General features: G+C 43.9%; 1 protein-coding gene across 1 annotated transcript in view; it reads left to right on the top strand.

The window, feature by feature from the left end:
- Positions 1-23,950, top strand: part of REPS2 (RALBP1 associated Eps domain containing 2) — a 169,482-nt gene that overhangs the window by 46,759 nt on the left and 98,773 nt on the right. Inside the window, 3 exon segments of the mRNA XM_037512653.2 lie at positions 7,105-7,228; positions 17,601-17,749; positions 20,156-20,279. Coding sequence (XP_037368550.2) covers positions 7,105-7,228; positions 17,601-17,749; positions 20,156-20,279 — 397 coding nt within the window.

Genomic DNA, 23,950 nt, shown 5'->3' with positions numbered 1-23,950 from the left:
ATGAAGCACATTGATTAAAGCAATATTTCAGATGGTGGACCTTTAGGTATTTTTTCCAGCCTGTGTCTTAGACCTTGTATACATATCATTTTACTTGTATAAAATGGAATATAAATTCCTAGCCTAGAGGTAGAATTGCTAGATCAAAAGGTTGACTGTAATTATTATGGATATAGATAAATGGATCATCTGTGCTTCTAGCAAGGTTACAAGTTCTGATTCCTTACCCCCCTCCACGTCTTTCCTGCTACTGGGGTGAGCTTTGGGTCTCGGGTGTAGAATGCTGACAAACTGGATCTAGGCCATAACCTCTGCCAATATAGCCTGTATTTAGCATCTGGGCTGGATTTGGCCTACAATTTATTACAGGCTTTCCAGCCCTAAATTAAATGACATCTTGGGGGATCTGAAAGATAATGTAACTTCCAAAATTGATTTGTAGCTTGGGAATAGCTTATATGTTGGGAGATTTTAGATCATTATGTGTTTACTAATGTATAAGGATGTTTCTAAGGGATGGTTATGAAGATTTATAACACCTTTTCCCTTTTAAATAAAAGGCAAGGAAATGAAATATGCCAGAGAAAGACAAATATTGAATGGTAGGTACCACTTACATGTGGAATATTAAAAAAAGGCAGTTCAGAAACAGTATAATGCTGGTTCCCAGGGTCTGGGGGTGCAGGAGTGGGGGCGAGAGAAGATGCTAACAGCGTCTGCACTTTGTTACGAGGTGGGTCAAGCCTGAGTTTCTGCTAGGCAGCTTGTACCACAGTTGATAGATAACACTGTGTGGTATGACTGAATTTTGCTAAGAGAATGCAACATAAGTATTCTTTCCATAAAGAAGAAAGGTAAATTATGTGAGGTGATGAATGTTTTATTAAATGTGGGAGCTTTTTGTACAATGTATAAGGATGTCAAATCATCCCATCGTACATTTCACATATGACAATTTGATTTGGCAATTATACTTCAATAAAGCTGAAAAAAGGCAAAATGTTATTTAAGTGTGTGAACTACTACGTAGATTTTGCCCCTTTCTGAAATACGGTATTCTATTGCTCTGTCCCATTAGCTGTTGGAAGTACTACATTAGTAGTAATGCAGGAGACCTTTATTCAAAGGCTTATGAAAATCTGAAAGAAATGTACATAAATGGGAGAAAAATGGGAGCGATTACATGTCTTTTTTTCTTCCAGTGGAAGTGGCCACTCTGTGTAGTGTAGCTGATTATTTCTGCATGGCTGCCAAGGGGCTGCGAGGATACCCAGTCTAGCCAGGGAGGCAGTGTGGTATGTAGGGGCTAGAAACCTGCTCTGTAACGTGTCAGGTAGTAAATGTTTTGGGTTTTATGGGCCAGGAGGCAAAAACAAGGATATGCATTAAAAAAGAGAAAAACAAGTTTCCACAAATTTTTTTCTGACAAAATATAATAATAGAGTACACTTTTTCTGGGTAATGAAGGTCTACTAGCCAGAAGCATGGATTTCTTGTTGAGGGGATAACGTTTTGCATAATGCAGTTCAAAGCTAATATTCCCTATTGGTAAACTGATTGCAAATGTTCATCTGCAAAAACCATCCTCAGCTCAGGGGCCACACAAAAGCAGTCAATGAGCCAGATTTGGCTCATGAACCTTAGTTTACTGATCCTGGGAATGACGGAAGTTAATAAGCTTTGGGTCCAGGCACACACCGGTTTGAGTACTGGCTCTGACCTTGAACATACCTCTTTACTTTCTGAGTTGGGTGTTTATTTGTGCATTAACTGGAGGTAATGATACCCTTGGAATAAAAACCATCCTTTGTTGTGATTTTGCATTAAGATTTCAGTTCTGGAGGTGCTGGGTGTCATTTAGCTAGACTGACTTACAATTCGTTTTTAACAGATTCAAAAGCTGATTTGTCAGGGGGTAAAATATTCACATGGTCTTAAAGTATTTTGGGAAAAAAAGTCTTTTTGGTGGCAAGATCTGGCGGTTATCACCTTAACTATATCGCTAGTCTTGCAACTGGATAGCGGTGGCAAGGTGTTCTGACGTCCCGTGCACCATGCTGACTTGTACCTCTAGGTAAGTTGCAGTGCCTGGGTGGGGTTTTTGCCCGAAATGTTTGACTGGAGTGTTGTCATAAGGAAATAGACCCAAAATGTGGAACATTCTGCAGGACAGCTGGCCTGAACTCTTGAAAGCATTTGGTGTCATGAAGAACTGAGGGGGATGCTCTAGATTAGGGAGAAAACCAAGAAGATACAAGATAAAAATGCGGTGTGTGAACATTAATTAAATCCTGGACCAGAAAAAGAAAATCCGATTCTGTAGGCCATTTTTAGGACAACTGAAACGTGAGTATGGGCTTACGTTGTATGATAATGCTGTATTAATGTTCATTTCCTTAGGTGTGGTAATGAAGGGGTGGCAGTGTGGGAGAATCCCTGTTCTTGGGAGGTGAATAATAAGGTATTAAGGGGGGTGATGTGTCATAAGGTCTGTAATCTGCTTGTTCACAGGGTTTAGCAAAATGGGAGGGAGAGGGGTCGAGAGAGCAACAGTGAGAGTTAGGTGTGCTTGGAGCTCACTTCCCAGCATAGCCCTGAGCACAGTGCCTTCGGTGGGGGAGGCGCCCAGTGTGTTTTCAACTAGTAAGTACTTCATGGGTTAGTAGGCTTCTGTCTGGAGCCCTGACCAGCACCGCACATCTGTTCTCTTCCTCGGTGTGGTGGCTTGTAATACTGTGGTAGCCTCATGTTGGATATTTGGATATGGGGTTCAGGTTTTCTTGGGTGGCTCACCTGGTTCCTTCTGGATTGAACCCCACTTGATTTTTAGACCATATAGATGAATAGGAAGAGCAAAGCCCACATGGAGTTGTCCTGACCTCAGCTGTTTCCTGAGAATGTATAAGCACGAGCGTCAAATTCTCTCCCATATTTCCTCACGTTGTGGTTGTCTACTTGGAGAATGACATCCCCTTGGGGATGCTGAATGGAAGGAGGCTTGGAGGAAGCCGCCTGCAGTGCCTCTCTGAAGCGCCACTGAGAAAGTGGTTATGAGGCAGCGTGCCAGGAGAAAGCATGCCGGGGCCTTTCCTCCCACTGTGACCCAGTCATTACCCTCCTAGCTGAACAGGGAGGGGACAGACGGAATAATTCTGCTGTCTTCCTGCAGGAATTCTGATGGCTATGTAGGGTGAGATGACTGAAGCCACTTTAGCAGCCACTTGTAAAGGTAATTACAAGATGAGAGAAAGAAGAACGATTCTGCTACAGCAGGCTGCAAAAACTAATTAATTCAACAAACATTCACTGAGCAACAGAATATATAGCAAGCATCATAAAGTATGAGTCCTGGGGGATACACATGATGAAGATACGCTCTTGCCTTTTGCTGGGCACTTGGGGGGACAGAGAAGGGAGATGAGCTACAATGGGAACAATGACTAACATCGATTTTTGCTGTTACAAGGATAGGGATGTGATAGAAAGCTAGTGAAAAGGATTATGGGAATGCAGAACACATGTCAAATGGAACTGACTGAGGTTTTAAAAATAAGGTTGGGAGGCCTCCCTGGTGGCACAAGGGGTTAAGCACAGCACTATGAAGCAATCCGCAGCCTCTGCAGCATGAGTTCGATCCCCGGCCGGCCAGGGAGCAACCCACATGGCACAGCAGACCTCTCCTGTCTCGCCCGCTGCTCCCCTCAGCGGTGTATTTCAGTCAGTCTGCCTGTTCTGCTCCCCGCTCTGTCTCTGGTGGATCCTCTCACCCCCCACATCTCTGGCCTGTACCCCAGCTCTTGTATGCATAAATAAATAAATCTTTAAAAAAAAAAAAGGTTGGTCTTGAGGTGATCTGAAGAATGAGCCTACTGGGTAAGGAAGAAGGGAGACACCTGGCTTCCAGGCAGGGGACACTTGGGAATTGAGAGATGAGTTGGCATCTGGCATGACTGATAGGGGCGGAGAGACTTCATGGGGTCCTTGGAAAGGCAGTCTGGGCCAGATGGGCATGTCTTGGTAGCCACGCTTGGGGCTCTGGGTTCCACAGGCAAGGCTGTGAGGAGCCCTTAGAAGCCATTTTGAGGTGCGTGTATGGGGTGGGCCTCTTGTTTCAATCAGCCATCCTGGAGGGGATGGGGAGGCGGACACGTGTGCGTCTGGGGGCAGGGGTGGAAGCCGCAGAGAGGAGAGCAGAGCATTTGAACTTTGCAGCTGCAGCAGAGGCAGAACAGAACGGCGCTCCCCCGGTGCTCCGGGGGAATTCTTCCAACTCTCCCACCAAGACTTTGTACATTTTTAAATCTTTCTAAGGAAGTCTTTAAAAATACTTGGAAGAGAGAAGCTTATTTAAACCTTTGAACAGTTCTGATAATTTATTACATTTCAACCAGGAAAGAAAGTATTATTTCAGGCAAACTGGAGGGTGCTCAGGCTGATTACTCAGCACAGTCACTTCATCGTTTCGAATTAGGTAGGAGGGAAGGTATTTTAGTGATCTTCAATCTTCTTCCAGAACTTTATCCAGGATCCTCCCAAATGGCCGGTGAATTTTTCTTATTCATATCCAGCACCCCAACTGTTCAGTGCACATCTGGAAGCTGTAAGAAAGTTGATTTCATCCATTCCTTTCCCCTCATCTCTCCTTCCACCTGAGAAAACAAATCCTAGTCCATAGGTTCTTGTTCTGTACTAGAAGTTTGCTCAGTGGGGACCCTAAGATGGAGCCAGCTGAGAGTGTTAAGGTTTGGAGTTGAGACTAAGGAAGAGGTGTGAAATCTTTTCATTTTTTCTTTATTTTGAGCGAAGCTTGGCAACTTGGACTGTTTGAAGGAACAATTATGTAAATACCTCCTGCTGATGAGGAGCTGGCCTAAACCGCCACCTGATTCTCTTTAGATTGCGTTAAAACACGTCTGCCCACTGTGTAGAGCTCTTTCATGGAGAATTTAGACTTAGAACGTTTTGAATCTGGATAAACAAAACAGCCTTACAAATGAAACCTGATTTTTGGATTGAGAACTCTTAAGCTTGCTCCCTTAGGTAAGTGCCAAAGACTTATAATCACTTTATCTTCCTTGAAGCTTGAATATTTTAGAAAGTTCTTGGCACGGCTCTTTGTACTGCCGGGTCTGTGTACAATGAGCATGAAAAGTGACCTGTGGGCTTCCTCGCTTGTGTGTGTATTTTCTCTGTTGGCCGCAGAGTGGTGATTCTCTTGGCGGATGGTAGCAAAGCGCAGGTTCCAAGGTTAGCAGGGGGTTTACTCATGCTGGCCAAGGGCATTAGTCTCTGAGTTCGGGCGTGAATATTTAAGCAGCAGTTTCAGCCATCTTTAGTTAAGTGGTTTCCAGGTTGGTGTGGTAGTTCTGTAAAGGAGTAACTGAATTTTAACTTGGTACTCAATGAACAGACTGCAATATATAATACTTGTTAAAGTGTTCACATACCAAGGATTACAATTTCTTGATACTAGGTTGTCTGCAAGACAACTATATTAGTATTGGAATTACATGGATGCCGTTGGTGTTTTTTTCCCTCATCTACAGGCAAGCCTGTACCTTAAGATGTATAATTTATTGATTTACATTAAGGGATGCATTGTAAAACTCAGTTATCTTTTCTTCCTGAGGGTTGTTTACATCAACCTGATTGAGAAGTTACTGTCTCCTGGCGCCTGTTCTGTGCTGGGAGATGAATGGAAGTTTTCCCTTGCCCTGGGAGAGGAGACATTTTAATGGGGGTCAGCAATAAACAGATTATTATAATGTGAGACGTGAAGAAACTTGGATATGGAGAATTTTTGACGCATACAAGAGTTCAAAGTCGGCGAATGAACCCCCGTGAACTTATCCCCCAGTTTCAGCGATTCTCAGCTCTTGATCATACTTGTTTCACGCAGGCTTCCCCCTCCCCGCTCTTCCCTTTCCTTTGGAAGCAAGTCCAGGCCCAGGTATCCTGGGATGAACATTTACAGACATTTGAATAAACTCGCCTGAGAACACTTGGGGGCAATGAACGACACGTGGACGGGCAGGCGCGGCAGAGACACATCTGCGCTCAACCTTGGGTTAATTTGGGTTGCAAGCCTTGGGTTAATTTCCAGACTTCTGATTATTTAACCCAGTTTTCTTACTGCTGTGATGGAGGAATTTTTGGAGGCCCTTATTCCACCATTTTTTTCTGACATCCCAGTGGAATTTTTATAGCCGTTTTCTTAAGACTAGTTAAATGGTGGTTTATAGATTGTTCTGAAAGTGCTTCTGATATCCCGCTATTGGAAGTCTAAAAGTCCATCCATAAAGTCCAACTTAAAAACAAAACCCATGGTGTGTTTTTGTAGCAGAGCATCGTGCATTTGTTAAAAGGATGTGGTAATTTTAACTGCGTGGATGGAGAAAATATTCAAGGGATAATGCCAAGTGAGAAGCAAGTCACAAAATAATACACGGTATTTTATTTGTATAAAGTGTTGCATAAACAGGAAAAACACGTGTGTGCTGTATGTATGCATAGGACACCGCTAGAAGAATAAATTTTTTCCTCTGGGGCAAAGGAACTGGGGGGAGTACTTTTTAGTTTTTAGTTCTTTAACCTTACTCACTATTATTTGAATTTTCCGGTATCTGTTACTTTGAAATAACTTTCAAAAAGTCAGTGAATATTTAACTGCCAATAGGATTTGGAATGTAATTTTAATGCTTAGGAAATCGTTTTGCCTGACAACTTGAAAAATAATTCGCTTTGAATTTTGATCACCTGGGATAATCTACAAGTCCTGGTAATGACTAATCCATCCTCTTTTCACCCCAGTGACTTTCTAGACTTTGTACATTTTACCCCACCCCCTGAAAAAGTCATTCTCCTCTGTAAGAAGAGTAACAACCATCTTTGCTCTCTTTTTCTTGGTAGTATTTAAGTAGCCAAATTGAAAACCTTCCTGTGAACTGGTGGAGCAAGGAGCCAGCCCATACTTGTATACTGTGGTTTTCCAGGAACTCTTGGGTTAGCTAACCTGTGAGATCCTTGAGATTTCACGATCTAGCTTGTCTCATTTTCCTGTTATGAAATGGAGTTTTCAGCATCGTTTTTCTTGTTTGTTTTTAGATCACAGAACTGTGTGGTGCGAAGCGGGTTGGATATTTTGGTCCAACACAGTTTTACGTTGCCTTGAAATTAATTGCTGCAGCACAGTCTGGCCTCCCTGTGCGGTTAGAGAGTATTAAATGTGGTAAGTCGCTCACATTTATGCATTTTATTGTCCATGACAGGTTTCTGGCTTATGAGGACCATTCTCAGTAGGTTTAGGGCATGTTCTATAAGCTTTTGTGGACTCTCTCCTTGCTTATTCCTACTTTTCTATAAAATAAGAAAATTTAGCAGGTAGTTTAGTTTTTTTTTTTCTTTTCCAAATGGAAAAAAAATTCAGACAGTGACCTGAGATTAGCTCCTTTTAACGGACTTGCAGTTAAAATAGGTTTTGTTCTCAAGAAAGAAAATATCAAAATCAACAAACAACTGTGAACCAGAGACACTCTATGGGGGGTGGGGGGCAGGGAAAGGAGGGATTGGGGTCAAAATAAGGGGGTTGTAATTGTATGGGGAACATAAAAATAAAATTTAAATAATAAAAGAAAATAGGTTTTGTTCTTTAGCGGGGAGAGACTGGGACAGGAATTCTAGAGCCTGTGGCAAAACACTAACTGTCAGGTTAATTTTCTTCTAGAGGTATCTTGAATTTCAGCGAAGGCTCTGTTCGGGACAGGGGATGAGTGACTGGGAGAGTTGAAGGGAGCTGCCCCTTTTTGCTCCCCGCCATCCCTGCCAGTCATATCAGATGCGACCGTCCTTTAATTCTCCAATCCCTGAAGCTGTTTGGATGACTATCAAGTACCAGTATTTTGGCAGAATGAAGTTATCTTCTCAAAGTTTTGATCTAACGTTTTCTTACTTTGCCATCGCTACCTCCTTCCGATGTGCTCTGGCGCACTTTGCACACTGTGCTTTTGTGAAAAGCAAAGCCCCTGGCCCTCGCACCATGAAACTGCCTCAGTATGGGCTTTACAACTCTGGATGAAGAAGGGGATTCAGGGGGCGTGCTGAGGTCTTCTGTTAATTCGCTCAGATCCAAATGACTTTCATGTGTCCACACAGCTATGTTCGGACTTCCTCCTTGTCCTCATTTTGAGATGAACATCACTGAACTGCCTTCACCTATCTGGTGCCATCTCTGGTAGACTTGGGTGGGAGGAGGAATTTTCTGGATTTATGGTTAGTCTCTGGCAAACCTGTGTAACTCCAGATAGCTGAGAAGATTCTGAGAGCTTGATCCTGGGGAAACAAAGCTCTTTCACACTCCCCGTCGGGGGCTGCCATCATCCTGCTAATCTTTATTAAGCTTAGTGTGTGCCAGGTACTGTCTCATTTAGGCCTCCCAACATTCTGCTACTTTGGGCACTGTCAGTTGCCCAGGATAAGCTGTGATGACAAACATGGTTGAAATTGTAGTGCCTTAACAAAACAGAGGTTGGCCTCCTGCTCTGCAGTGGTGCACGGGGACCCCTGAGGGCCGCTACCCTCCATGTGGTGCTGATGCCTCTGTGATCTTGGCTGTTTCATCTTGTGATCCTCCAACGGTACCTGTTCCCACATTTGCCACAACTGGAATTTCTCACTCTAGCAGGTAAATGCTTGAGCCTGGGTGTGATTCACGTTTCTGCTGCTCACAATGCATCGCTGAAACATGTCATGTGGTTCTACTGAACTTCAGAGTTGACTGGGGAGATGGTATTCCCTTGTGTGCCTGCTAGGAGGGGAGACGTCCAAGTCTCTAATGTGGATTGATGTTGCCCTAACTTACAGATGTGGAAATTGAAGTTTAGGGGATTGAGTAATTTGCCCAAGGACCAAGGTTAATAGAATTTGGAGCCAGGAGCACAGCCTCCAGTTCCCCTGCTCTTCATTACTATGCACAGTGGCCTCTTCTCCATTATTCTTTCTGTTTAATAAGGTGCTAATTGTGATCTGTAATCATGGAGGAGTTTCTGAATGGGGGAAAAAAATCTGACCTGAAGGCCTCCCTTGGTATTATATAATTAGTTCTTTGGAATTGATTTCTGGAAGGAGCATTGTTTCAGTGGCAGGCTTGGCGTTTATCTCTACATGACATGACTGCCTCTGCTGTAAGTCACTTGCTTTGATTAGTTTCAAGTTACTTCACATTGGATGTGTGGTTGTCACTGACAGTTTTCATTCCATCATGAGAGTCATTAGACTTTATCATAATATCTTCCAACTTTATCTCCAGATAGAGTTACAGATGCTTTGTTGTATCCATAAATAAACTTCTAACACTCGTGTTGCTTATTTTAAGTTAGACTGAAGTCTTTTACCTGATCTGTGGCCAGATCTTAATTTCCAGGGGAAGAAGGGGGAATGATTGTCTAAATTATCACTTGAATAAAGGATTAACACATTTTCACAAATATAAGACTTCTTCAGTTGTATTTTGCAAACACTGATGCTGCCGTTTACCGCTGAGATAGTATTATACTCATAGTTAATTTTGAATTTTCTTCCTTCATTTAAAGATTTTTGAAGTAAAAGTTATTTGCAGTTAACATATGTTGAGTGAGAATGAGGACAAGACTGGGCTAGACCTTGAGCTGCCATTAAGAATTCTCTAATTTGTTGCTTGAAATTCTTTGGCTTAGTGTTTAATGACACAGACCTTGATGGCCAAAGAGAATGTTCTCTGGGGATCTGGTCTGAAAGGCTAGGTTAGCCCTGATTGCACCCAGGGCTTTGTGATTCCACCCTTATTTTTTGTAAGTGTCACACCCTTACTTCACGAGTGAGGTGTATTCGCGTGCATTTGTGGCTGCTAACCTCGAGACCCCTTCAGCAGTCGCCACCACCATCTACAGTTAGTTGCTCAAGCCAGGAACCTAGAAGTCAGCCTTGATTCCTGCTTTTTCCTCACTCTCTGATACAACCCATCAGAAGTTCTGGCTTTGTGGCTTCAGTCTTATTGCCCACTCCCTCTGCCTCTCTGCCTCTGCCAGCGAGGCCCTGTCAGCCACTCTTCAGAACAGCACAGTGCTTTTGTCACAATGCTTCCCTGGCCTCCGTTCTTTACTGCAGCCTGTTTTTCCACGCAGCAGAGCCATCTTTTTGAAATGAGCGTCAGATGACTGTATCCTCAAAGCCCTGCACTGGTTTGCTTGTTGTACTTAGTACCTAATTCAGAGTCCCTGTGCTGACCTGCATCTTGTCATCTCTGTTCTTGTTTCGACCTGTCCCCCAGCTTTACCGGCCTTCACCCATTTCTGGGCATTTTTTTCCTGCTGCAGAAGGCATGCCCTTGTTATCTCCAGGTCTTTGTTTCTGAGCGCTCTGTTCTGCTCGCTCTCCTTCCCACAGCTTGTGCTCATCCTTCAGGATCCAGAGACTGTCCCTCCCATCCCATCTAAGGTGGCTTCTGTTCTGCCAAGTGTAGTAATTCATGCAGGAGTGAGCAGATAGTGGTGCTGGTTCAAGAAAGAAGAGCCAGAAGTATTAATAGACATGGAAAGACAGTGCTGGAATAAGATGGCTAAATTACATACAAAAGTTATTAATGTTATGCAGGAAAATGTAGTTGTAACATGGTTATTGTACTAATTCTAAGATGAAATTCATTTGCAAGCTATCACTTTTCTATAAGTTACTGCCTACCCTTTCAGATTTATAAAGTGCCTAATCGGGAGTAAATTTTAGGTCAAAACAAAAGTATCGGTCCCTTGGGACTCAGGTGGTCCTTGGACGGCCAGTTAGGTAATGCTGACCGCCTCCCCCTCTTGTTATTCTCTCTCAGCATCTGTCCCACATAGCACTGGTAAGAGCTTGCAATCGTGCCTTTACAGGTTTGCCATATTTGGGGGCTGTCTTCCACAGTAGTTTGCAAGCTCAGCCGAGGGCCAGGAGGACCTGGCAGCCCTGCACTGCAGGGCATTGTGGGCACTCAGAGCATGCTTGTGGGGTGAGTGAGGAGACGGTGCTCATGCATGGCAGTGAGTCTTAATCGCTTGTTACTCTGTCAGCTAAGCAATTGGAGTCCAGATTCAATCTGGAGCTCCTGACGGCTTTCACAGCAGCCCTTTTCCTCAAGCCCTCGTTCCCAGCCTCTTCTGCAGTTGACAATCATCTAGAGAACTTCAAATGCAAAATAAAAAATACAGGTGCCTGGCTCACTGCCAGAAATGCTCATTTAATTCGTCAGGGGTGCAGCCTGAACTTCAGGTTTTTAAAGAGCTCCCCAGGTGATTCTTACGGGAGCCAGGCTGGAGAGTAATGACTTCCTAAGAAAGCTGAGTGGGGTGTTTTCAAGAGCTTTGCTTAAACTGGGAGCATATTTGGTTATACCGGGGCCTGAACTGGGGTGAGTCAGGAGGCCACCAGGGCACATAATTTAAGGGGGCATGTAAGGGCTGGCTCCGAATTACACAGCCTCGAGAGCGTCTCCTTAACTATTGGCAAGAAGCACTCTCTAGCCCCAGCCTGGTCAGAGTGGGGTGAACTAGATGGTGAAGACCCTGACTTAGGTGGGCAGAAGGAAGGGGGTGCCCACTGAGGATCAGAAGAGAGCTCCTGGTGAGGAAGCCCTGCGTTGAACACATGCCCTGGGAGCTGTCTGCTTCCCTGAGCTGGCTGAGAGGGGGTGTGAGGCCTCAGGGCAGGCGGAGGCAGGACCACAGCAGGGTTCTTGCTGGGAGCCCCTTTGTCAGCCTGAGATCTCCGGACCCCTTCTTGGAAGAATGTTGTACAGGCATACCTAGGATTAGAAAGGATTAGCTTCAAATTATGTCAAAGCTAAATCGAAGATAATAAAAAGGATTTTTACATAGCACACATACATGTTTATTTAAGTATTAACTAAAAAATCTAACAGGGACCCAAATAACGACTATCCTTTCGGAGTCGTGATGAGCATGAACAATGCTTCTAGATGTCTGCGGCAGTTGTAACGTGTGAGAATACCGGATTCTGGCGGGTGACAGGTTCGTGGGCACCGCTCATGCGCCCACAGTAGTTTGTGGCCTCCGTCCGTAACGGGAGGACATGCTGACTTTCTTCTTGGCGTGGGAGAGTAATAACTCGCTCGTGTTTTCTTATCCAGGTTGATGACCTGCCTGACTTTCTTCCATAGCCTCTTTGGGGGTCACTGAACCCGTGGTGCAGTCATGTCATTCATGCAGCCTACAGGGCTGCGTTCCCCAAACTAGTACCTGCGCTTCTGGCCGTCTGGCACAGTTTGTAGTGAAAGGAGAAAACATTAGGACACACGAGTGAGTTGTTTATAAAATGAAATGTACTTAATTCTCCGATTTTTGGTTGCATTCTTTTTGCTGAATGTCCCATAATAAAATTGATAATGGGCAATAACTTGGGTTAAAATCCTTGGCTAAACAGAATGTTGGCCACTTTAACTTGATCCCTTTCATTTCTTTGGGGGGTGGGGATTTTTCCCGTCTTGTGAAACCCCACAGTTTGTGAGGCACTGCTCTTCAGCCTACCACCAAGAAGATTCCAAGGCAAATTATTGAACTCTTTTTGGTTCCTCAACTTACCTATAAAACCGTTGTTCTCACCCCCGGTGATTTTGTCTCTTCAGGGGGGCATTTGGCAATGTGTTGGGATGTTTTGCTTGTCAAGCTGTGGAACGGGTGTTGCTGGCATCTCATGGGTAGAGCCCCGGGGATTCTGCTAGTATTTTCTACCGCATAGGACGGGAGTCTCTTTCCCAACAGCAAGAGATTATTCAGGACAAAATGTCAGTCAGCAGTGCTGGGGTGAAGAAACCCTTTTGTAAAATCTGGATCAAGACTTTTAGGACAGGTAGGGACTCTACAGCTGCCTCTCCATTTGCTCTGCTCCTGATTTGTAATTCATAAAAGAGAGATGTACCAGGGTTTTACAGCAATGAATTCTATTTCAGTGGAGAAAGCTTATCTGAGTTTCCATGGCATTTTTCCCTCCCGTAAACAGGAATTATTTTATCCAAGCAAAAACAAAGGGCAGAGGTTCCGTGGTTTAGTTGAGATGGGGGTGTGTGTGTCCCTGTGCTCTGCCCATTTGGCAAACTTTCCATTCTCTTGGAGCTCAGAGAGAAATCCTTTGGGTGTGACAACCAGTTTGGTGATCCACAGAAGGAACACCCTTTAAGGAGGGCTAGGAAGCCCAAGAGTGGAGTAGGAAGCCCAGGAGGCAAAGCTGTGACTGGCTAGGGACTGAGGTGGATGCACGCATATATGTACACATATGTGTACATGTGTATAGTATGCGCACACACATGCACGATATGTTGAATGCCTTTGATGGTCATGTCTGATAGGTTAAACCAAGATGACATTTTGACTGGAAGATACTGTACTGGGATCTCCCACTAGGCCAAGGTCAGCACAGCCTTTCTGCCTAACGTTCAAGCTAATCCCCCTTTCTTTTTTGTCTCTGTAGATTCCTTTAGTCTTCTCTCCTCAGCTTTGCTACAGGGCTTGGAGCAGATTTGGACAAAGCTCAGCTACACAAATTGATCCATCATATGACTGGCCATTGTGTCTTCTCGTGCACCTGCCCCTCCACCCCACACCATGTCCTTGGCCCTATTGTCTTTCCTCCCCCGAAGCCCTCTCCAGCCTACTGAGCTGAATGAAGGTGGTTCCCAGCCTTCATTTACACGCCTGTTTTTGTCACGGGGTTCTTAAAAGCCTTGGATCTCCCCTGGAAAATATAAATTGATATTATATATAAAAATGTCCTCAACTTCCGGGGTTTCTGGTTCACGGACCCCAGTTTAGAGCCCTTCACCAGAGAAAAGCAGAGTATGGCTGGTCACAGTGGATGGATGTTGGAAGAGACCTAGAGATGATCTTCTTTTACATATGGGGAAATGCAAAACCCCAAAAGGTAAAGTAGAGTGATACTGCTTGGGAGTAGCCTAATCCAGGAGGATTGCACATCTCCAAATTCCGGGTTCTCCCTCCGGTATGGCCAATAAATGGAACTTAGTCACCTTCCCCCGCAAAAAATTATAAGCTCATCCTTCCCATTCCAACCTCCACCTGTCAGTCTACCTGTTTCCAAATTGGCAAGAGGTTTTTCCAGATTAACTGGTAGCTAATGTGGGTAGGAGGTGAGAAGGATAGACCTGATGTTTTTTCCAAAGTCACTTCAGGAAAATGTGTGGGGTTGACTTCACTTTGGAATTTTAGAACATTATCATTGTTACTTTTCGTTAACTTGCAAGTAGCTGGTATAAATATAGGTGAGGAAGAGTAACAGGAAGAGAAGGGAGGCCCCCAGGAAGTAGTAGGAGTTTTGTCCTTGGAGCTCTGCTGCCATATTGCTGCATGACTAACATGACTAAGACAAGGCCTGGGCTTAGAGCCTCGCCTGTACGATGTGCATATTCCAGAAGGTTTTCTCTAGATCATTTTCCAGCTATGAGATGCCATAGTTTCATGGTGAATGTTCAGACCTGCGATAGAAAGAATATCTTAATTTCCAGGATGACAGTATAGCTAGTGGCTAAGAATGTGGACCCCAACACCGGGGTTAAGCCCAGCACTGTGATGCTATCTGCAGCCTCTGCAGCATGAATTCGATTCCTGGCCAGCCAGGAAGCTACCCACATGGCGCAGCAGACCTCTCTTGACTTGCCCTCTGCTCTCCTCAGCAGTGTAGTTCAGGAGAACCACCTGTTCTATTTCCCACTCTGTCTCTGGTGAATCCTCTCACCTCCTGCACTTCTGGCCTGTACCCTAGTTCTTGTATGCATAAATAAATAAAAATAAATCTTAAAAAATTAATTTTTAGTCTAGCCACACCACTTGTACTTATACATGCAAGTGGATATTTCCATGACCAATGTTAAAGGACAGTGAATAGCAGCGGCCATCTCGGAGGGGACAGGGACTCTGCCCAGTTCCCCCTCAGACTGTTGTCATGTGCCATTTATACAACATTTATGCCATTTATGTTTTCTCATAAATTGAAGAACTTGAAGTATTTCTTATATCCATGTCTCTGTCAACTGGGAAAATAAAGGATTTTTCCTTTACTTTTTTAGAGGATCACATGTTTAAAATTTAGAAATTAGAACAGAAGTTTCAAAAAAGGGAGTCATAGTTTCTCTGTGGAAGGGAAAATGACATTTATATTTGATATATGCAGCATTGCTTTGTTCAGAGAGTATAACCTAGAATGCTATGTGAAACAAATTAATGCCTTGGGTGGCTGCATTCATTGTCTCCTTGGCTCCTATCAACGTTTAATTTGAACTATTAATGTGGTTCTTATATGCTAGTTTAATTCAGTTTGTGAGAATAGAATCTATACAACTATTATGAAAGGGTCTTCTGTGACTACCTGACATACATCACTGGGTAGCAGATACTCTAAGTTCCTAATAAAGTTTCACTATTAATAACTAGAAAATTTTACAATCTAGGGTTTTACTTTTTAGAAACTTGCAACCTTTAAGCTGAAGGGAAAGTAACACCTTCGTTGAGGTTTTCAATGATAACAATATTATGTATGTCTGTAATTGTTATTTTAAATATTTATGCATATAAGAGCTGGGGTGTAGGCTAGAGGTGTTGGGGGGTGAGAGGATTCACCAGAGACAGAGCGGGGAACAGAACAGGCAGACTGACTGATATATACTGCTGAGGGGAGCAGCGGGGGGTCAGCATCCTGGCAGGGATTGAACTCTCGTGCTGCAGTGGCTGAGACTTAACCCCTTGCACCACCAGGGAGGCCCTATGTCTGTAATTATTTTAAGTGAGAGTTGTTTAAGACCACAGAGCCAAAGAAAGTAGGTGGGAAATAGAGCTGTATTTTGTCTTTAACTGGTAGCTCTCCAGGAGAGAGAGAGTCTTTCTCCGGGTGAACAGGTCTGGAGAAAGGCCCTAGCAGAACAGGAGAATGTTGGAGTAATAGGGTCCCAAAGGCTGTTTGGGAGCCCAATTTAAATCCTAGCGTAATGGTTGATACTCATCAGACCATGTTTGTGTGCTGTTGTTTCCAGAATTACCCATTGAATGTCAGTAAAACACTGGTCAGGGAGCTTCCAAATGCTGAGCATTTACTTTTTCTCTCCCTCAAGTACTGCTTGCAAGTAGAGTCATCCTCTCTTGGGCAGATCAGGATCGCAAATTATTTTATGTGATCTTGTTCCATCTTTTTAGATCCTTTTTGATGACTGAAGCAAACACCCTCTGAAAAGAGAACCATATGATTAGCTTATATTTCACTTACTGAGAATCTCCATTTTCCTTCTGCTTGCCTTTTTTCTTTTGACATCCATTCCTGCTTGAAAACATTGAAAATGGCAGCCATCCCCTCTTTAGAGAAGAGAGTCTTGGTTTAATTTTCCAGATTGGTTATTTCTATTTATGTCTCTTGGGCCCTGGGCGGATTGATCACGCAGGGCTTTGTCATATTGCCTACTTCTTTGAATCAAATGTGGACATAGCAACTAAAAATAAACATGCTGTGGATATTAGAGAACTAGAAGCCTTCTCTGCTTGGGGAGCTGGATACATGCTCGCTGTTGCTGAGATGTTAGCTGGCTGTAGCACTGCATTAATCACTGCAAGTACAGCTGTGTTTTTGGACTAGAGAACTGATGGCAACGCAAAGGCACACGGAAGAGTATTATCCTGAACAATGGATGCAGATGCAAATCATTATGCTTAATCCATAATATTATCCCCGTTTTTAGAGTTCTTTGTACTGTGTGATTTGGTATGCTAGAAACTAGAAGTATGCCAAAGCATCGTTTGTTTTCAGAATATTTTTTCAGAGATTTGAAAGAGAAGTAAATGTACCAGACTGTTGCACTTTAGCTCTGCAGCACTGGGAGTGCGGCTAATGGTTTTGACAGTAGTATCTGACAGAACGTTGGACTGATTGCTTTTCCTTATTCTGTTATTCCATTATGAAAAGACAACTGGCGTTTGAGTGTGAAAATTCCTTAAGGAATTACATCAGGTAAGAAACTTCTCCCCAGTAAGTTTGCCCTTGGAATGAGGGGCCTTTTGTGGAGGGGAGCTCTGCACAATGGTTAAGAGCCAGCTCTGCTACAGATGAGCTTTGGGATCTTGGGGACATTACTTGGGTGTTCCACATCTGTAGCAGAAAGGCTAATGAGTCTTAGTGGTGAGGATTACATGAGTTAATATTTGCAGATCTAAATACAGTGTCTGATACAATAAGCACCATGTAAGTTTTGCCTACTACCCTTTGTCACTTGTTGTTGTATTCATATGGTGTCACGTCCTTTTTCTCAGTGCTGTGTGGGAGGCTGAAGTGGGAGACCAATCCAAAGCTGGAGTTTGTTCTGCGATGGTTCGGCCACATTTAACAATGTTAAACCAAACACCTTGGTAAAACCATAGCAGGGCAGTAGAATGAGAGTCCTCATTGTGTCAAAAGAAAAACAATCTATATTTAGTGCTCTGGAATTTTTCCTCAGAAATGATTCATCTTTTGACCACCGAGTTCCCCTTTTTGCAGTTTTAAAATAAAGTCTCACTTGAGCGTCTCTGATTTTTGTCCTCAAGAATTGCCGCTGCCTCGCTTTATGATGTCGAAGAATGATGGTGACATACGCCTTGGGACCCCAGCTGAGCTGCATGGAAGTAAGGTTCAGATTCCATACTTAGCCACAGAAAAAAATACCTTCAAGAGAATGGACGATGAGGATAAACAGGTACAGTCTGATCAGGTGTGTCCATTTGATTCTGACCGGGAAACCTCATGTAACACATCCTTCTATCTGCTGCCAAGCTTCCAGCAAATCTCGCCATCTGGAGTCCAGTTACAGACTTCGGAGTGAGCCAGTAAACGCTTTCTTTTCCACATAGGAATTACCAGGAGCCCCCCATCGGACCTTTAGCCTCTGCTTTAAAGTAAACTTGTGTGTGGAGCAAGGCCACTAAAGTAGCACATTTCTGTGATTCCTGTAATTTCCAAATGGGTTCCCTGAAATGTAACTTCTAGGAGTTTTCAAGATGTCCTTTCCTCCAAAAAGAAGTCTGGAGAAAAGGTTTCTCTGGTTAAATATGTTTGGAGAATGTGGCTTCATACCTTCTTCTTGGGGGAAGGACTCAGTCCTCAGCCTTGGAAGCTCACAGTACACATTAGCATGTTCACGGCCCTGCCGAGTCCTGCAGAGAGGCCTGGAGACCTGTCTCCATGTAACTTCTGTCCCAAGGACTCCTTTCTTGGAGAGCATGTTTGGAATGCCATCCTGGGAAATGCTGCCATTACACATTTAATAGGTTAGGAACAAGAATAGGGAGAATGGCCTTTTAAAAATTAGATCACTAATTGCAAGTCAGGTGGTGGTTGGTTTAAAAAAAAAAAAAAGTATGAAATTCCAGAAGTGAAGGTAGCTGGTGTTAGCATTGGTAAACTTGAGGGTGTCATCCTTCTAATAAAGATCCTGAATCATGTGGAGAAGGCAAGTTATTGTCAATATAGTTTGTTTTATAAGGCAAAGAAATGTGTATTTTCAGAAGACTTGAATCAAATGTTCTACAATGCAATGACTATTAAAAGATGAAGTTGGAAAATGACACAGCTCACTCTGATAGTGCTGGCTAGTGGCTGAGTTGTTGCTGCAAAAGACCCACGTTTATAGTGAAGTGGGGTATAGCATGTCCTCTCGGGCCTTTGCACGTCCTGTTGCTTTCATAATTCTGCTGCATTTTAGACTCATTCTTCAGGGGAAGAAAGGAATATAGGCAACAGCATAAATGGGTCTGGAAGGTATTATGCCAAGTGCAATAAACCAGGAAGAGAAACACCCACCCCCTATGATTTCCCTCCTATGTTGGAGAGAAAGAAACAAAACAAATGAACAGAGAACAAGTTAAAACAAGCACTTAGATTTTTAAGGAAAATGATGAGCAGAAGAGAAGGGGGAAGAGGGTGGGTGGGTCTGTCAGGTTAGAGGGGTCTGATGCTTGGTAATGGATGGGGACTGGTCCTGGGGGGTGGGGTGGGACGGGCATCAGCATCGGGCATGGCTACGGATACTCAAGTACAAAGCTGTGCACCTGCACCCTGTGTAATGTTACAAACCAGCGTTACTTCAGTTAAAAAAAAAAAAAAGCCTATGGGAATCTTCAGTCCCTTCCCACCAGCATCTGGAGAGGAATGAGGGGCCACTGCCCCCGGGTGGCAGGGAACTTCCCAGGCCCATAATCCCCTGGCTACAGATGGCGACACGCCCTGGCCCTTGAGGCTCGGTGTCTGCTGGCCCACTCAGCCAGTCAGTGGCCGCGAGCTCACACTTCTAAGCAAAGTTTCCTTTTCTTTAAAAGAATATTTTATTAGTATCGCAGACTATGTTTTTTTAGACTAAGAGCACCTCTGTATTCTCTGTTTCCTTGTTACTTAGATATTCCAAATCTACCAGTCTGTTGGTAGTATTTAAAAAAGGAGGTAGGAAGCGCAGCAGCAGAGTAAGATTGATTTCTTCGCATAGGGCCCTGCATCAAGTTCATGTTGAATTGAGATGCAAATTGTAGCTTGTTCAGGCTCTTTCCTAGTGTTTGGGAATATGCTACTTAGAGTGGTTTATGCAAAATGAATTGTTTTACGGTCTCTCAGTGTGGACAAATAAAAGCTGGTGTTTTACTCTGGCATGATAAGCGCCAAGAATATTTGGCATTAAGCATTTAAAGTATAGTTTTAATATTACTATTTGCTAGAAGACTAGAGAAGTATAAATTTGGAAAATGGGCCTTTATTAATGAATGAAAATTGAATCTTTTCACAAAGAGATGAAAATTGGGGCATATGAATGCTATTTCATGTGATCAGTGTCTTTCATTTTCTAAAGAAAAATATTATTGGAATAACCAAGTGTTTCAGGCTTATTTTAGGAATTCAGGTAACTGAGTGCTAGCGGGACTGTTTTCTGGGAGACTTTTAAATCCTCAGCTGCTGCTTTTTACTGTGCTGCATCTGTGAGGAAACATTCCCTCCGCTTGTTAAGTCCGCCTGCTCCCCAGCAGTGGGGTTGGTTGGTTACACTTCATAACTGCAGCTCAGAGCGCCAGGCTTCTCCAGCGATGCCCATGAATTCTGTTCTGCTTCTTTGAAGCAGGAAGCGCAGTCTCCTCCGATGTCGCCGCTGGCCTCCCCTCCCGCTTCCCCGCCTCATTACCAGAGGGTGCCCTTGAGCCATGGCTACAGCAAGCTGCGGAGCAGCGCGGAGCAGATGCATCCAGGTGAGAGGGCTTCTCAGGCTGGCCCGGAGACTGCGCCACCCAGCAGCAAGGCCAACCGCCGCTGTGTCTCTTGGATTCGTGACCTCTCTCTTTGGAAACCTGACTCGATTTAATGTTATACTCTCCAGTGAGGTTTTTTAACAAATAAATGTATCTTAGTTAGGCCGTGTCTCCTGTTCTACAAACTAGTCCATCTTTCGACTTGTCTATAGCTATTTAGATGATTTAATTCTTGATACATACATTTCGCTTTACAGGCATGTAAAGCATACGTGGCATGTTAAAGGTTTATATTTTTGGAATTGTCATTCCGTTCTAGTAACATACCAAACATATTTCTACGATAACTGCTTTTATGAAACTACTTAAAAATTACAACTATGTAAAAGCAAAAGATTTGGTTCAACCTTTAAAGACTGATCACATACTTGACAACATTTAGCTTTTGTGTTTGCCAATAAGAATAAGGGAATTGCTAGGGACAGTATTTTGAGAAATGTACAAAGTACCTAGTTGTGGGGTGCCTGCTTGCTCGTGTTTATGCCCTGCTGGCCATAGTCGTGGTGAAATATGTTGGTTCTGAGGATGACTTGCAGAGTTGGCTGCCCAGGCTGCAGTACTCACAGCGCCATACAGACACTGCAGCATCTGGGCCGCCAGGGGCTCAGACGCCTACTTTTAGATAGGACCAATTAAAGGTTTTTGGATCTGGATATCCATAACTCCCCATTTTAATTTTGTAGGCTGTGGCTGAAAATGACCCACTTTCTGTAGATTTTTGCTGCATTGAACAGAGTGGTGACTTCTAGAGAGACACAGAAATAAAAACGTGCTGGCTGGGCTGACGAGAGGCTGTAAGCTTGCAGAGCGGAGCAGTGGTGGTTTAATGGAAATAGCTTTTGGCTGGAATCAGAAGGTGTGGGTTTGTGTGATCAGCTCTGTGACCTTGGGCTAGCCATTTAACATCTGAATCATGATTTCCTCTCCTCTTTTAAAATGGAGTAATAGTCCCCTGTAAGGGTGTTGTGAGAATTAGCAAGAACATGAATATAAAATCTGTTTGGAAATTAAGTCCTATGCAGATGCAAGATAATGTTGTTAATGGATAGTTTAAAAAAAAAAAAAGCCACTCTCCTGCAACTTGAATGCCTCACTGATGTCTGAAATGAGACAGGTTGAGAATTCATTTTCCTCTAAGAGTTTCTACTGACTGCCCCATTTTAAGAAGTATTTCTGTTGTGGTGGTTATTATTCTTCCTAGTCTTAGTTGGCCTTGGAAGTTAGCGTACTAAGCCTAGCCCGGTGCCTGGTTTTGGTTTTGAATTCCCACTGAGTTTCGCCTGTCACCAAGTTCTACCCCATCATTTTTAAAAAATATTTATTTATGCATACAAGAGCTTGGGTAGAGGCCAGAGAGGCAGGGGGTGAGAGGCTTCACCAGAGACAGAGTGGGGAGCAGAACAGGCAGACGGACTGAAATACACTGCTGAGGGGAGCAGCGGGCGAGACAGGAGAGGTCTGCTGTGCCATGTGGGTTGCTCCCTGGCCAGCCGGGGATCGAACTCGTGCTGCAGAGGCTGCGGACAGCTTCATAGTGCGGTGCTTAACCCCTTGCGCCTCCAGGGAGGCCCCCTACCCCATCTCTTTGACAGTCCTTGAAAAACGTGTCAGTGCTTGCTGTCTGCTTCATGGCCCATTCCTTCCTCGTTCCATTCAAGGCGACCTTTCCCCCACCGGCAAGGAAACAGCCAGCTGATCTCCACCTTTCCTGCCTCTTCGCAACCTGTGTTACTGTTGCCCATGCTTTCGTTCTTTTACATCCTTTTTGAAAAAGTGAGGTAAAATGTACATATGATCAAATGTAGGTATTTAAAATCTTCAGTTTGAGTTTTGACAAATGGATACACCTGTGTAGCCCCCACTTTGATCAAGAATAGAGCTTTCCTGTCACCCCAGAGGTGCCCCTCACCAGCTGCTCCTTGCTTCTCAGTGCAAGCACTGTTCTGGTTTTTATTGCTACAGATTTGTTGTGCCTCTTCTAGAACTCTGTGTCAATGAAATCATGTAGAATGACTGGGCTCTTTATGTGTCTGCCATCTTTCTCAGCAGAGTGGTGGAGATTCATCCATATTGTGTGGCTCAGGAGTGTCTTTGTCAGTCTCAGTAGTGTTCCACTGCATGAATGTGGCCCAGTTTGATGATCCAGTCTCCTGTCGATAGACATTTGGGTTCTTTCCAGTGTTTGGCTGCTATGAATAAGGACACTATGCACGTTTGTGTATGAGTCTTTATGTGACGTGTGCGGTCATTTTCCTGGCACCTATGAGTGGAATTGCTGGATCTTAGGGTAGGTGTATAAGGAACTGCCAGAGAGTTTGACAAAGGTGGCTCTATACTCCTACTGGCAATGTTTGCGAGGTGCCTTGCTTCTTGCCAGCATGTGGCACGCTCAGTGCTTGCTTTGCTTTGGTGTCTTTAATATTTGCCATCCTAGTAGCTGTGCAGTGACATCTCCTTGTGGTTGTCACTCTTTTTTTCTTGAAACATTGTTTTCTAAGTTTCTGTTCCTTCTTCCTGGTTTCCCTCCTACATCATGAGCCTTCAATTTCACATGCTGCTCTTCCAGCAGGTTCTCCTTTGCACAGCATACTCAGAGAGAGGAGTCTGGGTGGATAGTCTGCTTTTCATGGAGTCCCGCTTTGTGCTGCTAACCATCAGCTAGACGGTTAAGTCTCTGTACCGTGGAATTTATTTCTCATAAATAAAATGTTTACAAATATTTTCACTGCCTAGACTTCGCCATCTCAGCAAAGGAAGGGAACGTTTTCCTATCTGCAACTTAAGTCCATCTCGTGATTTTTGCTTCTGATCAATCCTATTCACTTCAAGCCTTGTTTATTCATATTTTCATATTTGTGCATTTCCTCCGAGAAGATTTTCTTTGTCTGCCTGCTTTCCTTTTTTTAGGTCAAGAAGTAAGGGAAGGGCCTCCCCGGTGGCGCAGCAGTTGAGCGCTGGGTTGCGAAGCTGCCTGCAGCCCCTGTAGCGCCGGTTCGATCCCCGGCTGCTCCCCGGCCACTGGAAGAGGGTCCCACATGGCGCGCAGACCTCTCCTGCCGCCCGCTGCTCCCCTCAGCAGTGTACTTCGATCCTTCTGCCTGCTCTGTTCCCCGCTCTGGCTCTGGTGAATTCTCTCACCCTCCCGCGCTTCTGACTGTACCCAGTGCTCGTATAAATAAATAAATAAAGCTTTAAAAAAAAAAAAAGAATAAATACATTATTTAAAAAAAAAAAAAGAAGTAAGGGAAGGCCATGTCTTCATTCTCTCTAGGTTTTTAGAACTCAGTTTCTTTTAAGACTTCTATGTTTTCCCGTGTTTCTTAACTCTCCTCTCTTGCCATCATGGTGCCATCAACCCATCTGACAAACCCAGGATTCTTTTTTTGAATTCTATCTTTTTTTGATCTACATAGGTTTTTTAGCAAATCTTTTTTTTAAAAAAAGATTTATTTATTTATTTATACAAGAACTGTGGTACAGGCCAGAGATGGCGAGGGTTGAGAGGATCCACCAGAGACAGAGCGGGGAACAGAACAGGCAGATTGACCGAAGTACACTGCTGAGGGGAGCAGCGGGCGAGACAGGAGAGGTCTGTCACGCCATGTGGGATT

The sequence above is a fragment of the Talpa occidentalis genome, unplaced genomic scaffold (assembly GCF_014898055.3).
Source record: "Talpa occidentalis isolate TD23 unplaced genomic scaffold, MPIMG_talOcc4v2.1 talOcc4.15, whole genome shotgun sequence".
Lineage (NCBI taxonomy): Eukaryota > Metazoa > Chordata > Mammalia > Eulipotyphla > Talpidae > Talpa > Talpa occidentalis.
The sequence above is the reverse complement of the archived record's forward strand: the minus strand, read 5'-3'. Positions and strand labels throughout refer to the sequence as shown.